This window comes from Musca autumnalis, unplaced genomic scaffold, assembly GCF_047663935.1.
Source record: "Musca autumnalis isolate F117 unplaced genomic scaffold, ASM4766393v1 scaffold_2, whole genome shotgun sequence".
NCBI classification, from domain to species: domain Eukaryota; kingdom Metazoa; phylum Arthropoda; class Insecta; order Diptera; family Muscidae; genus Musca; species Musca autumnalis.
Genome location: NW_027411755.1, coordinates 264764171 through 264778674, shown reverse-complemented (window position 1 = coordinate 264778674; position 14504 = coordinate 264764171). Strand labels below are relative to the sequence as shown.

General features: G+C 36.6%; 1 protein-coding gene across 25 annotated transcripts in view; it reads left to right on the top strand.

Moving 5' to 3' along the window:
* Positions 1-14504, top strand: part of Msp300 (Muscle-specific protein 300 kDa) — a 278320-nt gene that overhangs the window by 150989 nt on the left and 112827 nt on the right. For 23 of the 25 annotated variants that reach the window (XR_012409763.1, XR_012409762.1, XM_073964864.1 and 20 more), the window contains one exon: positions 7662-7967. Coding sequence is in view for 21 of the 25 variants with exons in the window: in XM_073964864.1 (XP_073820965.1) it covers positions 7662-7967 (306 nt within the window). In the remaining 4 variants the exon portion in view is untranslated. Of the gene's footprint in view, positions 1-6395; positions 6995-7661; positions 7968-14504 lie in introns of those variants that run through there. The other 2 variants (XM_073964847.1, XM_073964858.1) reach the window with 2 other exon arrangements.

Below are 14504 nucleotides of genomic sequence, written 5' to 3'. Positions count from 1 at the left end.
ATTCTGACAAAAATATAAAATATGGATTTAGATTAAGGTCCAAAAATTTTACGGGGGAGGTACATAAAGGAATGGACTGAAAAAGTCCTTTTAGGAGGTACGTATTATTGTGGGAGTCATTCCTCTCGGTAGATATCCCGCGCCAGTCATTTCAGTGATCATGAAACAGAGTATCATGAAAAATTGACTTGCTGCACTAAAAACATAGTATCGCTGTAAACAGGGCCACCCCTACCTTCGGTAAACATGTCCAAAGGATTCCCGAACAGATTCTTAACCGCACTTAAACAAAAATGTTTAGAGCTGGGTACACATTGTCAGTTTTGAATGTCGATATTTCGCAATTGTCGATAACTGTCAAACCGTCCAGCAACCACAAAACATTTTGCGGTTGCATGATGAATGACAAAAATGAACGGCCACACTAGCAAGCAACAACAAAGCTGTCATTCAAAACTGAAAATGTGTACCCAGCTTAATATTCCAAGGAGTGGACCGATAACGGAAGGAGTGACCCTATAAGCACCACCTTCGAATTTCATTTAATATTCAAAGAAATATTACGATATGCAAAGTGTGGACCAACGCAGTATTCGGTTGCAGAGTTGTCGTGCGAAACACCCAATACACATGCTGGACTTAGGGGTTTTTTACAGCTTTCGACCCTTAACCATACTTAAACAAAAATGTTTAATATTTTTGAGGGTGGTACCCCAAGGAGTGGATCGATAGGGCCCACTTTTGAACATAAACTAAGTTTGGAGAAAATATTTTGATATCCAAAGTTTGAACCAAATCGGTTGCTCCTTTTATGAGATATCGCGCGCACTTTTTGAGGGAATATTTTCGAACTTTTGTGGGGAGGTACGGGAAGAAGAGGACCTATAAGCACCACCTTCAAATTTTATCTAATTTTCGAAGAATAATTACGATATGCAAAGTGTGGACCAACGAAGTATTCGGCCCGAGAGTCGTCGTGCGCACCAGCCACTACACATGCAGGTCCGTAGGGTTTTTTTTACAGCTATCGCGTAATTTTCTCAAGAAGTATGGACTTGCCACTCAAAAAACTTGTACCATCGTAATATTGGCATTGAGCGCAACCTGTCGCAAGAAAAATCCAAACGATGTGAGAAGAGGTCCTATCCTGTACTTTTCCGAAATTTTGTGTGGGAGGTACCTGAAGGAGTGGACCGATATAGTTCATACTCTAACCGTATCTATGGCTAGTAGAAATATTACGATGTGCAATGTGTGGATCAAATCGGTTTCTTTAGTGGTATTTTTAGTAACAAGTTTTGATCATTTGTAGGGGTGGTACCCGAATGGGTGGACCGATATGGCCCATCTTAGAACTTAAACTAAGGTTGCGCAAAATATAACAAAGGCCAAATTTGGGTCGAATAGGCTAATCCGTTCGATAGTAATCGTGCGCTCCAGCCAGCCAGATATTGCTATATCGACTCCAAATTGGCTGAAACGGATTTCGTCCAAACGTACTTGGGGTCTCAAACCATTATGTCGATGAGACATTTTGTCCGTATGAACGTGTATATGCCTCCGTTAGCATAAATACTGAGGGTATAAACAGTTTATTACACGGAAATACTCTATAATTTACACGGAACCAAATAGATAGCTATGCAAGGTAAAGCTGGGCTTGAAGTTCGTAAGCGATTCGTACAACCAATAAGCATGTTTGTTGATTTGTTGCCAAATTTCTCTTCAATTAGCTGTAACTCATTGAGTTATTCAGATATCAAGATGTAATTTTCACACAATGTGAAGTGGAAGCCGCAGAAATAAAATAAAAACTCTAAAAATGTATTTTTTTAATTATGCCACTCTTTGAGTAAATAAGCGATATGGGTAAATTCACAAAGCGAAAAAGAATCCCATTGAGAAAAAAATTTTATAACTCTGTTGTAAATCATGGTTTCTAGATCTCAATTACAAAATGCACTTTATAGCTCGATATGTTTGTGAGTCATTTTAATCTTATTTTGCCTAATTTTGAATTTTGTTTTGAGAAGTTACAATTTCCAATAGCTAAGACAAATTTTCAAAATTTCACACGATTGCTTCTATTCTATAACTTATTGGAAAAAAGTGCTGATGTATGTGAAAACTTCTTCAATTACCAAAAACAAAAAACATTGACAACCAGTCTTAACAAATAATTCCCCATTTTTCTATCAGCATCTTCATACAAACATACACACACATAAATAGAAAAAATGTCTTTGGTTGTTAAAAAATATAAGAGTCATTCTTGGAATACAAAAACAAAAATAAAAATCAGAAGACCAGCAGCAGATGTGCTATAGAATTTCAAAACTGTCTGCAATGACCAGACACTATTAAATACTGGACTCTTCCGTGTTCTTTGGCCATAACAGATTGTAAAAATAGTTGCTAACAATAGAATTTCCCCAAAGCAAAAGAAAAAAAAAAGCATCTCTGGGCTAATACATGCTGCCAGACTAAATATTTGTTGTTGTTTCTTTTTTGTGTTTTGGCCCCAAGTTAGACCGGCTTATTATGGACTCCACCTTAAAATTATAGTATGGATATGAACATACATGTACTGTATATGTTTGTAGACATGTGTGTGTGTGTGCGTGCTTTGAGATACAGAATCTCTTCGTTAGTAAGTCGAATGCAAAAATTGTAATTGATGACGTTAGCCAAATGAGAACTTCAAGTAAAACGTGTTTTTCATGGCTACCCCCCAAAAACGGTTGTCCACAGCACATTTGACCAGTTACTGTTTTTGTTGTATCTACTCAAGTTTAGTTTCTCTTAGTTTTTTTGACTGTTTCTCTCTCAGAAATAATGTAAGTGGTGTTTTATAGTTGCCAGTAAATTAAGATTTCTTTTGGGAAAAAAGGAAAAACTCTGGTAATAAATGAATAAATGTGGGGAGTATGATTATAAGGTCCATTTAAGGATAAGGAAACAGAACAGCACATTTTCCCCATGGGCATATCTTCAGGATGAAATGAATTAAATTTAACCTATTTTAAACCACCCACCATAAGATTAAAGCTTTATAAATTCCCTTTGGAAATTTTAAAAATGTTAGTCTGAAACTTTATATGTCTATATCAACATTTCCCACACAAATATGAATCAATTTTAGAATAAGCCTACCGTGGAACTTTTCTATAGGATAGCCACTGGGAACGAAGAGTTGCTACGTTATAGAAAATATCTGGGTTTCTCTGGTTACGGTGATGTCCTGCACCACACGAAAATCGAAATCAAAAAAGTGACCTCATCGAAACTTTTTGTAGTTTCGTATTCAAATTTTGGATGAAGACTAATTTTATGGTCCGTGGGACTAACGAGAGTGCTATGGCGGCGCAATGGTCAGTATAACTGCCTTGCAAACAGAAACTTGCAAGTTTAGTCTTCAACAAGCCAACATCACATTTTTCAGCTTTGTATTGGCTGACATTTTCTGAGTACTTTAGCCATGTACAACTTCTCTACAAGTAGCTTGCTCGAGCCTACATTGGAACTTCTCTATAGAATAGCCACTAGGAACGAAGATTTACTACGTTATAGAAAATATCTGGGTTTCTCTGGTTACCGTGATGTCCTACACCACACGAAAATCGAGATCAAAAAATATACATATATCATCGAAACTTTTTGAAGTTTCGTATTCAAATTTTTGATGAAGACTAATTTTACGGTCTGTGAGACTAACGAGAGTGCTACGGCGGCACAATAGTCAGTATAACTGCCTTGCAAACAGAAACTTGCAAGTTCTCGTCTTCAACAAGCCAACATCACATTTTTCAGCTTTGTATTGGCTCACATTTTCTGAGTTCTTTAGCAATGTGCAACATCTCACAAGTAGCTTGCTCGATACATCGTTAGGTATCTGACAAAATCAAGCTAAACAAGTAGAAAGGTATCAGTCGCCTTTACCGACGGAGATATTTACGGATAGATTGAAAAGCGACCACACAACCAAAATTCGTTTCTCTAAAATTTATGTATTTAGAGGGTTTTCTGAATTTTGTGACCTTTTTTTTGGATGTATGAACACGACGACAAAAATAAAGATCTCAAAAGTGCTGCGGTGAGATACCATTTTGGAAGTGGATCTTATTTTTGGCAGTGGAAGTCAACATAAATTTGGACAAAGTATTACGAAGGCCACATTTTTGGAACGAATCGACTAGTCCGTTCGAGAGTTATTAAGCGCCCCAGCCACCACTACACATGGTGCCATAGAGGTATTTAGTATGGACTTGCTCCTGAAAAAATTTTACTGTTGTAATGGTGGCCGCGAATACAAATTGTTACAGCAAAAATCAAAGAGATTCGAGACGTGGTCTTAAACTGCACTTTTCCAAAATGTTTTGTGAGAGGTACCCGAAGGAGTGGACCTATAGAGACCATATTCGAATCTGATCAATGTCTCGTTGGGATATTACAAAGTTCAAAGTATGTACCAACTCGGTTACTGCCTTCGAGAATTATCGTGTTCCCCATTTTAGCGCAAAGTTTTGAAATTTTGTGGAGGAAGTATCGTATGGAGTGGACCGATATGCCTCATCTTCGAACTTAAACTAAGTTTGGACAAAATATAGGAAGTATGGACTTACCCGAGAAAAAAATGTACAGTCGTATAAGGTGCCGCCAGGTGAACCGATATATTCCATATTCGAACCTGTTCTGTGTCTATGTCTGTGCTAAGTAAGGAGAGAATCGAATAGACCGTAACCTTCGAGTGTTATCGTGGTCACCCTAGTGTATATACCCTCGTTAATCTAAAAACTGAGGGTAAAAAGCAAGAACTACGGCAAATAGTTTTGTATTTAGAGATGGGTAAAACACTAAAACCCACTAGTTGGTGTCACAATTAGACAGGAAAAATCCACGACACGGTGCTCTTGAATCAAATTTAAACGGAAGGTGCTTACACCTGGGAAGTTTTTGCGGATTCTGAAACTACAATGTTCATAGGTGAGAAAAATGAAAAACAAAAAAATCGCCGGAGCGCTTTTTAAATAAATCGCGTTTCAAGTTGACATTTTTAGGGGTTGTTTAGGTTTTTGCGATTTTTCTTGGAAACCGCAAGTAATATCAAAATGGGAATAAAGAAAATGTTGTAGCTATTAAAATTCTCTACAAGATTGACCTTAATGATATTTTCGTAGGTTTTATAACTTTTGAGATATAGAAATTGAAATTGGGACAATTCAAATTCAATTCAATTCTGTATCGTCTCCTTATAAAACAATGTCATGATTGCAATTTCCCAACTTAAACTTATGAATCAAAAAAAAAAAAAAGTTACAACCTAAGAAAAATTACATAAGCCAGTCTTGTGGAGAATTTTCACAGCTATAAGATTTTCTGAGGTCCCATGCCGATAAGACTTGCCGTATTCAAGCGAAACCCTAACCAAAAAACCTAAAAATGTAAACTGAGCTTCTTTATCTCAAAAATGGTACAGTCTGAGAACAAATCATAAACGTCAATCCTGTAGAGAATTTTCACAGCTACCACATTTTCTTTAGCTCCATTTCGATTGGACTTGCGGTTTCCAAGCAAAATCGTGAAGACCTAAAAACACCTAAAAATGTGAATTTTGACCGCGATTTATTTAAAAATCCCTACAGCGATTTTTTCTTGTTTTTGGTTTCAGAATTCACAGAATTCAGAATTCACAAAAACTTTCCATGTGTAAGCGGTTTTCATTAAAAGTTAGTTAAGGCGCACCTATCATGACATTGTTTTATAAGGGGGCGATACAGTCAGTGCATTGGCCCAATTTGAACTTCAATATCTCAAAAATGGTAAAACCAACGGTCTCATTTTGATAGGACTTGCGGTTTCTAAGCAAAATCGTGAAAACCTAAACAACCCCTAACAATGTCAACTTGAATCGCGATTTATTGAAAAAGCGCTCCGGCGATTTTTTTTTTGTTTTTTGATTTTTCTCATCTATGAACATTGTTGTTTCAGAATCCGCAAAAACTTCCCAGGTGTAAGCACATTCCATTTAAATTTGATTCAAGAGCATCGTATATTTTTAAGACCCATGTTAGCTAACTGGTTCTGTAACTGAATTCTACCAATATAGAACCGAATCGAAATCGTTTTAAAACGTTTTCTGCATTAATTCAAATATACCCCGTAAATGTTCCCATAAAAAGCTCATCCCCAATTTTCTCCATTTGAAAAGTGATGGCATCTCTAGTTCACATTGATTGTTGTCGTTGTTTTGTTTTTATGCTACAGCCGGCACGGCACATGTATCTGAGGAGGGTAAGCTCTCTTTATAGGAGAGTGGAAAACACTTGTTCACGTTTGTGGTAGTGGTAGTGTAGTGGGTAAACACACAAACTCAAACTATATTACTGGGAGTATCTGTGTGAAGTCTATTGGTCTCCGGTCTGATGGGTATTCTGTGACAGCAGCAGCAGCTTTTGCGTTGGCACGGCCAGAGTTTAGGTTTCATTTCAAAGTGAGCTTTAATGGACGTCGCATTTGTGTGAAATTTTGTTACGAGACATGAGTCCACCACGTTGTTTTTAAATCAATCAGAATCCGGTGTTTTTTGTGTGAAAAGAAATTATTTTTTTCATTTTCATTTCAAAGTGAAACAATTTAAAAAATTGTGTGAAAAAAGTTTTGTGTATATAATACCACCCATCATAAACAACACCAACAACAACAACAAAGAGTGAATTATCATCAATGATTGAATGAATGAAACAAATAAAAAAGAAACATATTGTAAAAAATATAGGCCTAATCGCATGAGATAAGAAAGAAATAGCCCCCGAAAAGAAGAAGTGACAAATAGTGGAAAAGCGAAAAAAAAAGAAAACAACTTTAAGTTGTTTGTTTAACAAACAAAAGAAACGAAAGAAAAAATACACAAAGGCCAAATAACAACAAAAACACACGACGACGTCATTTTTTAGTTTAATTTTAATAAAAAATTTATTCAACGTAATTTGTAAAGGTGAGCAAGCTGGAGGCGAGGTGTGAACTGAGAGGCAAGACATTTACTTTGGTTGTGAAATTAATGATGACCTCTTTTACCCTTGAATTATCCCTTAAAAACACAGATACAAAAACAGCAACAACAAGTAAAAAAGGATATGTCAAAAGGCAAGAAAGGGAGAGGCAAATGTATCTTTTCTCACAGATGCTCTTTGGTATTGGAGTTTGTTTAGGTTTAGAGTTACCGTTTTTAGGGGAAATTTGTTTTGACCCATTTTTTATGTGTCTTCAAGTACCGATTTATTGATTGTAATTTATTTAAAATCATACTTAAATAAATCCTTTAAATAATAAATTAAATAAATTCTTTAGACGGACATTTCACCCAAAAGGACTGGCATTTTACATGACCGTCTGTTTTAACAAGAATTTGCAAAATAGAAAATTTTTGAAAATAGTTTATCCTTTTTAGTGGCAGAAAATTTATATTAAAAAAAGGAAACACTGTTTATACCACATAACGGAATTCCAATTTCCTTAAAGTATACTCTTTGTACTGCTCTCTTAAGATATACAAATTTATTAAACATATAAAAAGAAGTTCCATTTATAATATATTTAAATATGTTTCTTGTCTTCCTATTTATACAATTTATCTAATTTCTTTCTCTTTTTTTCCACCACAGAGTCAAACAAGTGACATCACTCTTGCAAATCAACAAGCCCAAGGACTTTTGCGTCAAGCTGATGCCCGCAATCGCCAGCTGATTGAACAGAGCAATTTAGATTTGAATCGTTTGTGGCAAGACCTTATTGCTTCCTTGGAGAAGAGGCGTGACAATTTGCAATCTATCGCTGATAAGTGGGACGATTTCGAGAACCGTTTATTAAGCTGGGAAAAGGCGATTGGACGTTTGTCGGACAAATTCCGCAATGTCGACCCAGTGGTAAGATCTCGTCGTCACTTGGAAGATACAAAGCATGCCATCCAGGTAAGTGTTTCTTTTTGAATTAATTACTTGTTTTTTGTTTAAAATTACAACAATTCTGCAATATAAACATGTGACGTGATTTTTTGTTAAGACAGAAACCAGTTGAAACCTTAACGCCGCCCTTCATCATCTATTTTCGGCATTTTTTTTTAAACAGTTTATCAATTCCAATCAGGTTTTTAGGCTTTACTCACTAACGTCAAGCAAGTAATTTTAACAGCCTAAAAACAGCGTGGGCGCAGCAGCAGCAACAGTCTGTCGTGTTTCTTTGCAAAACTGCTAAGCCATAAATTTTGGTGGTTTTTTGTTGTTGTTGTTGTCTTATGTCTGCTGTGCTGCTAGGTAGATAGTCATGATATTATTGTTGAATTACACATGGATATTATTAGGAGGTTGAATAAAGTATGTGTGTACTTATTTGAATTACTTCCGCTCGACTTGTTCTTAACAAAAAGGAACTGGTTTTGTAAAAATAGAACTTCTTAAGCTTTGCTACTAAAGAAAATCGGGTTTCTTGTAAATGAAATCGTTAGATTTTGTCTGTCTAGAATCTTTTTTTTTCGTTCAACAATTTAAAAGGAGGTCGTGTAGGCTTTGATGATTGATAGGAGGATTAAACCAATATTTTAACAAACAAATAAACAATTTTAAAAAGGATGATTTTCTCGAAATTCCCTTTTCTCAATGGCAGTGTGAATGGAAATGGGGGACTCGTGATATTGAATATCTTTCATATCATACTACAACATCCTACTAACTTTGGCAACAATGACAAAACATTTGTTGGAGTGGCGGAAAGTAGAATAGACTTTCGAGACCATCTGTCTAATTCTTCATTTCCTACTATCAACTTACACCACCTACCAACTTGGTATTAGGATCTTCAGTCGATGTCATTACGGACCGTAAGTAACGCAACGCATAGAAAAAGAAATTGGGATTCAGTCGGGAAAGCATACCAGACAATAAATAGACAATTTAAAGTCAGATTGGATACCCAAGTGATCTCACCCACATCGAATGATCGTTGAATCCCAAACGCACAACGTTATAACAAGCCGTCCTAATTCTTTGTTGGTTGATCGTTTCGTGTTCGAAGAGATTTTACTGAACAAGTAAAAAAGTGTCAGTCAACTTTGCCGACAGAGATATAGCCTCAGCTTGTGGCTGCACATAAGAACAATAATAGGAGTGATAGACAAAAATGTATTATGAGCATAATTTTATTTTTAAAAATAAATAGCCGAAATTTTTGGGCATTTATGGGGAAGATATCACAAACAGTAGGCATAATTATTGCACTGATAGACGCAAGCTACACAATAAAATTAAAGCGTTGTAACAAAGACTACTAAAAACATTGGTGCGAGGGGTGTATAAAGGAGTGGCCATATCTCAGTAACTCCTTTCGATTGTTATCTTTCCGACCAGTCATTTTGGTGGGTCATCGTAGGAATTTTAAAGTTTATGGAACATTATGTCAAGAAACAGGAACATACATACCAGCAAAAAAAAAAAAAATTAATGAAGTAAGTAGGACCTCCTTGCGGTCCTATCTTGGTTACTATTTTTTAAAATAATTTCCGAACAGCCCTTAAATTGCATTCATGCGAAAATTTTGTATTTTTGCGATGGATGTACTCGCAGGTGTTGTTCGAAGTAGACCGTATTTCAAGTTGATATACGTTTGGAAGAAACTTCACGATTGGCAATATGTCAGTCAATTGTACATCCACTTCATAAGATATCGTGGACATTAGCCATTTTAGTTTTTGCCGGCAGGGTTATTTAAAGCTTTTATGGGGCAATATCCCAGGAAGTACAACCTGCTGAAAAAAGTTCATGAAGATCCGATCCCTTAACTGTTTTGAAATGTTGTGTGATCTTGGATCATTTTTATCACTGCGTCAGGAAATTCTTGAATAAATCTGCAGTTCCTGGATCTTCAAAAAATCTGATCGAAGGTGGATTTAAAGTATCTGTTGTTATATTGTCAATTAACAGCTATGTTAAGACTTTTTTCCTTATGGCAGATGTGATAGCCTCTACTGATATCAATTACAATGATTTTGGGATAAGTTTGATGGGAATGTAAACATTTGTTGTTGTTGTAGCAGCTTCTACATGTATGCCTGTGCCTTGATTATATTGATTCGGCTCTCCCTCCAACTACAAGTTCAGAAAGGACGCCACCTGGATACAAGCAGAAAAATATATGTTAAAAATTGCAGCAAATATATAATATGTTTGCTGCAGTTTTTAACATATATGTTTGTGTGTGTAGGAGTACAGTTAGGTGAGTTGGGTTGGCTGAGCAGTTAAAAATGTGCAGCATATTATGCGGACCGGTGTCGTATGCTGGGCAGATGTTATGCGTTGTGCCATCAATCTTAGCCCAATTGAGGTGGCTACACCAACCAGATCTTAGTTTCGCCAGCACGACTCTCATTTGCCTTGCTAGCTGTTGTTCTTCCACTGCCACGGATTGTGGGTGCCAGCATTCATCAGTGTGAAAATCTTTCAAACCTGCCTGATAAGTTTGTTGATCTAGAGGTTTTCTTTTGTATCTCTGGACCTCCCTCCCGGATCACGAAGATCCTCCCTGACTCGGTGATCTTCGAGGACAGCATTCACACTATAGGCTCCTAAAGCCTCAACGACTGCATAAGTATGAATATCTCTCAAACCTGTGTCGTATGCTGGGCAGATGTTCTGCGTTGTGCCATCAATCTTGGCCCAATTGAGGTGGCTACACCAACCAGTAAGTCTATTCTGTATCTTTTAACAACTATCGATATTGTTTAAATTGCTTTTGTTTTTGTAACAACAATAAAACAAATAAATGAAATGGTTGTAAAATAAACAATGAGTAAAGTTGTTAAAAAGTTACAGAATAGGCCCCCAGATCTTTGTTGCGCCAACACGACTGTCATTTGCCTTGCTAGCTGTTGTTCTTCCACTGCCACGGATGGTGGGTGCCAGCATTCATCAGTGTGAATATCTTTCAAACCTGCCTGAGAAGTTTGTTGATCTAGAGGTTTTCTTTTGTATCTCTGGACCTCCCTCTCCAGATCACGAAGATCCTCCCTGACTCGGTGATCTTCGAGGACAGCATTCACACTATAGGCTCCTAAAACCTCAGCGACTGCATAAGTATGAATATCTCTCAAACCTGCCTGATAAGTTTATTGATCTTGAGCTTTTCCCCATCCTCTCCAGATCACGAAGATCCTCCCTGACTCGCATGGGCGGCAGGGGTCTATCCATTAGGTGGTGCTGTGGCTGCCTTTGCCTACAACATCCAAGCAAATATTGCATCGGTAACATTTCGTTGTGCCGACGCAGCGGCAGAATCTTAGACTTCTCATGCAAATGGTCCACTGGGGACATGAGGAGACACCCTGTTGCTGTTCTCAGGGCTGCATTCTGGCAGGTTTGCAAGTTATTCCATTGGGTATCACTTACGTTGATAAACCACATTGGGGCCGAATAGCTCATCACATACCGACTTATCGCGTTGTATGTTTTTAATAAGGTTTCTTAATCCGCACTCCAAGTGCTGCCGGCTAGGGAGTTGAGGACCTTATCTTATCGCAGATAGCTGCGGCATGCGCAGGCGGTTTATACATGCTATCGAATGTGACATACAGGACTTTGGGGTAGTGTGTGGTCGACCTGCACATTCACTGGGAGTTTCATTTGCGCCGACCATGTGGTGAACAGTGTGGCTGTTGACTTGGTCGCGTGGAAGAACTCAAAAAGATCAGAGAGATAGGCGTTTAACTTGCCACAAATGCTATCAACGACGCGACTTGAGGCCATGAGCGTACAATGATCGGCGTACGTAATTACTGAATGCCGTCGGGAGAGCGTGGAATTGCAGAAAGGTAGAGGTTTAACAGTTCCGGATATTACCCATGCTTGGGGAACGCCCTGTTTCACTCAACAGGGTTTGGACTTCTTGTTTCTGAATTCCACGTTCCTCAATCCTCAAGGGTAACATTCTCATCATTGAACAGCTTAGCATGGCTGACCGTATCAAAAGTTTTGGTCAGATCCAATGCTACCATCACTGTTCTGTGACACTGCTTGCTCTGGTAGAGTCCTTGGCTAATATAATATATGTGGAAATGACGTGCAGTACTGTTGTGGTACTATGATGCTTCCGGAACCCGTGTTGATGATCCGCAAGTGAATAACACGTTCTGATGCTGTGATGGAGTAACGTAAGATCGGTCTGAATGATTCAACTTTGCTGGCATCCTTGCCAGGTTTCAGCAGCGGGACCACCCTGCTCGACTCCCGGATCAACCAGCTGTTTTAGCATCACCATTGAAATTCCGCTTTGGATGATTTTGCGCCTCAGAAAACATCTGCAACATCGGGCTGGAAGTGATCGCAAACGACGTGAAACACTTCTCTTTGTCCAGTCGCTATTGTCGCGCGCATGACAGATGTCCGATTAACTTCCACTGTTAGTTCTCTGACCCTAGGGTCAGTAGGATTCGTACGGCGAAGCTCATTTAATCCTCATTTGTCACCCCATTAGTAGGTAATTCTTATTTTTATTTTTTGTTCAATCTTTAAACAATCTCTATAAAGAAAATAAAGTTAAAAGCTAAACTGTTCGGGAGATATCATCACTCCATTCATTCCATACACGACTCACGCCCACATATTTCATTGATTATGCAAGATTTACAAATTTACCGGAGGGTTGTATTCTTCAACTTTAAAAGGTCCATACATACTATATACCATATATAAGTATGTGAACAAAATGTGCAGTTACCCAAATTACGTCGTGAAACGCATGCAAAAAGATCAAACATTAGACAAAAAATTTTGAGTTTTTGCAGAAATATAAAAATATTATTAAGTGGTGTCAGCAGATGTTTACATAGCACTTATAATATACTGATCTTTATTATGTTGGACATAGCCTTTGGTCAACTTTATTTCAGTACCCATATAAACACTTCAAATATCTGAACGTTGTTGGAGAAAGACAGTGGATAAGTGGCACAGTTTGGGAAAAATTCAACTCAGTTTGTGGATTTTAAGCGGAGTTTTTTTTATATGAAAATGTATTTTAGGTGAATAATAAATACTATTTTTCCTTATATAGCTACGCTATATACAGTACATTTCTATTCACTGAAATTTTAGTCAGGATATTCATTTTGAAAAATTCTCACTTCATTTGAAAAAGTCCACTAACAAATTTCATCAAATCTTTAGTCATTATTAAACATGAACAAATAATTTTCCAATTGTCGAGTGAGTCAATTCTAGCCCAGCAATTTTGTATGCAAATTTGTATAAGTATGTATATATTTCATAAATATATGTTTGAATAATTGTGTCTGTTCTAAGCGTTTTTTAATTTTATAAATTCTACGTTTTTTTTTGTTGGTTTGCATTAAAAAGTCATTGTGGCTCATGGCCGCCAGATAGACAACAGACGCGAAGGTTTCGAAAAAAGCAAAAAAAAAACTTTTAATTAAATAAAATAAACGACTAATGGATGCATGCCGGCAGGTTGCATGGCTGGCTTTCGCTTGAATTGAATGAAATTGAAATATTATTATATAATAAAATTTATTAACTACTTGAAATTGCATGGAATTCCCAATGTAATTTATTGTTTAACAAATTTCAATTACAAAACCGATTGGGTTATTTTTAGCAGCAAACAAGTGGGCAATGAAAGCGTGAACAGAGCGCCAACATTCATTTAAACTTGAAGAAAAAATAACGAACAATTTCTCATAAATTGCCCATAGCTGATCTAGCTACCAGCTATGTATGTATATTGAGCTATAAATTTTCTTAATCGTTTGAGATAATTAAGCTTTCAATTAAAAACGTAATCGCCATAGCCAAAATGGGAAAATAAAACCAATGATGATCTACAAGCCTAGTGACTGACTACTGATTGCCTCAAGCATGCCTCCTTCTAAAAAACTGATAAGCCAACACTATTTAATTTTTTTACTACTACTTCATTGAGAAACGAAGCAGAAGAAGACGATGGCGTTTATAGTGAGTCATAAAAAAGGCCCCCCCCCCTCAAGCGAATAAAATAAAAAAAGTAAAACAAAATTGATATGTTCTTAATAATTAAATGTTATGTCTATTATCTACAAACGTCTAATTAGGTTAATTTGTCAAGTGTTGCTTGTTCTAATTTACATTCGTTCTTCTTTTTTTCTTGCTGATGAAAATCTACATTGTTGTAGTGTTTTTTTTTTTATTTTCATACTTTGTTGTTAAATTTTCATTAATTTATTCCATTCCATCTTTTATGGAAATTGCAATGAAATTGAAAGTATTTCCTTTGGTTGTTATTGTGGGGATATTAACAGATAAAACACACATTTCATAATGATGACGAGGTTGGTTATAGAAAAGCAAACCAGAAAATTTCAATCTACAATATTACTGCTTATAAGAAAATTAAATAACAACAAAATATTTAATTTTGAAAAATTATTTAGTGGAACAAATTTACACAAGCAAAGACAAATTTTAATT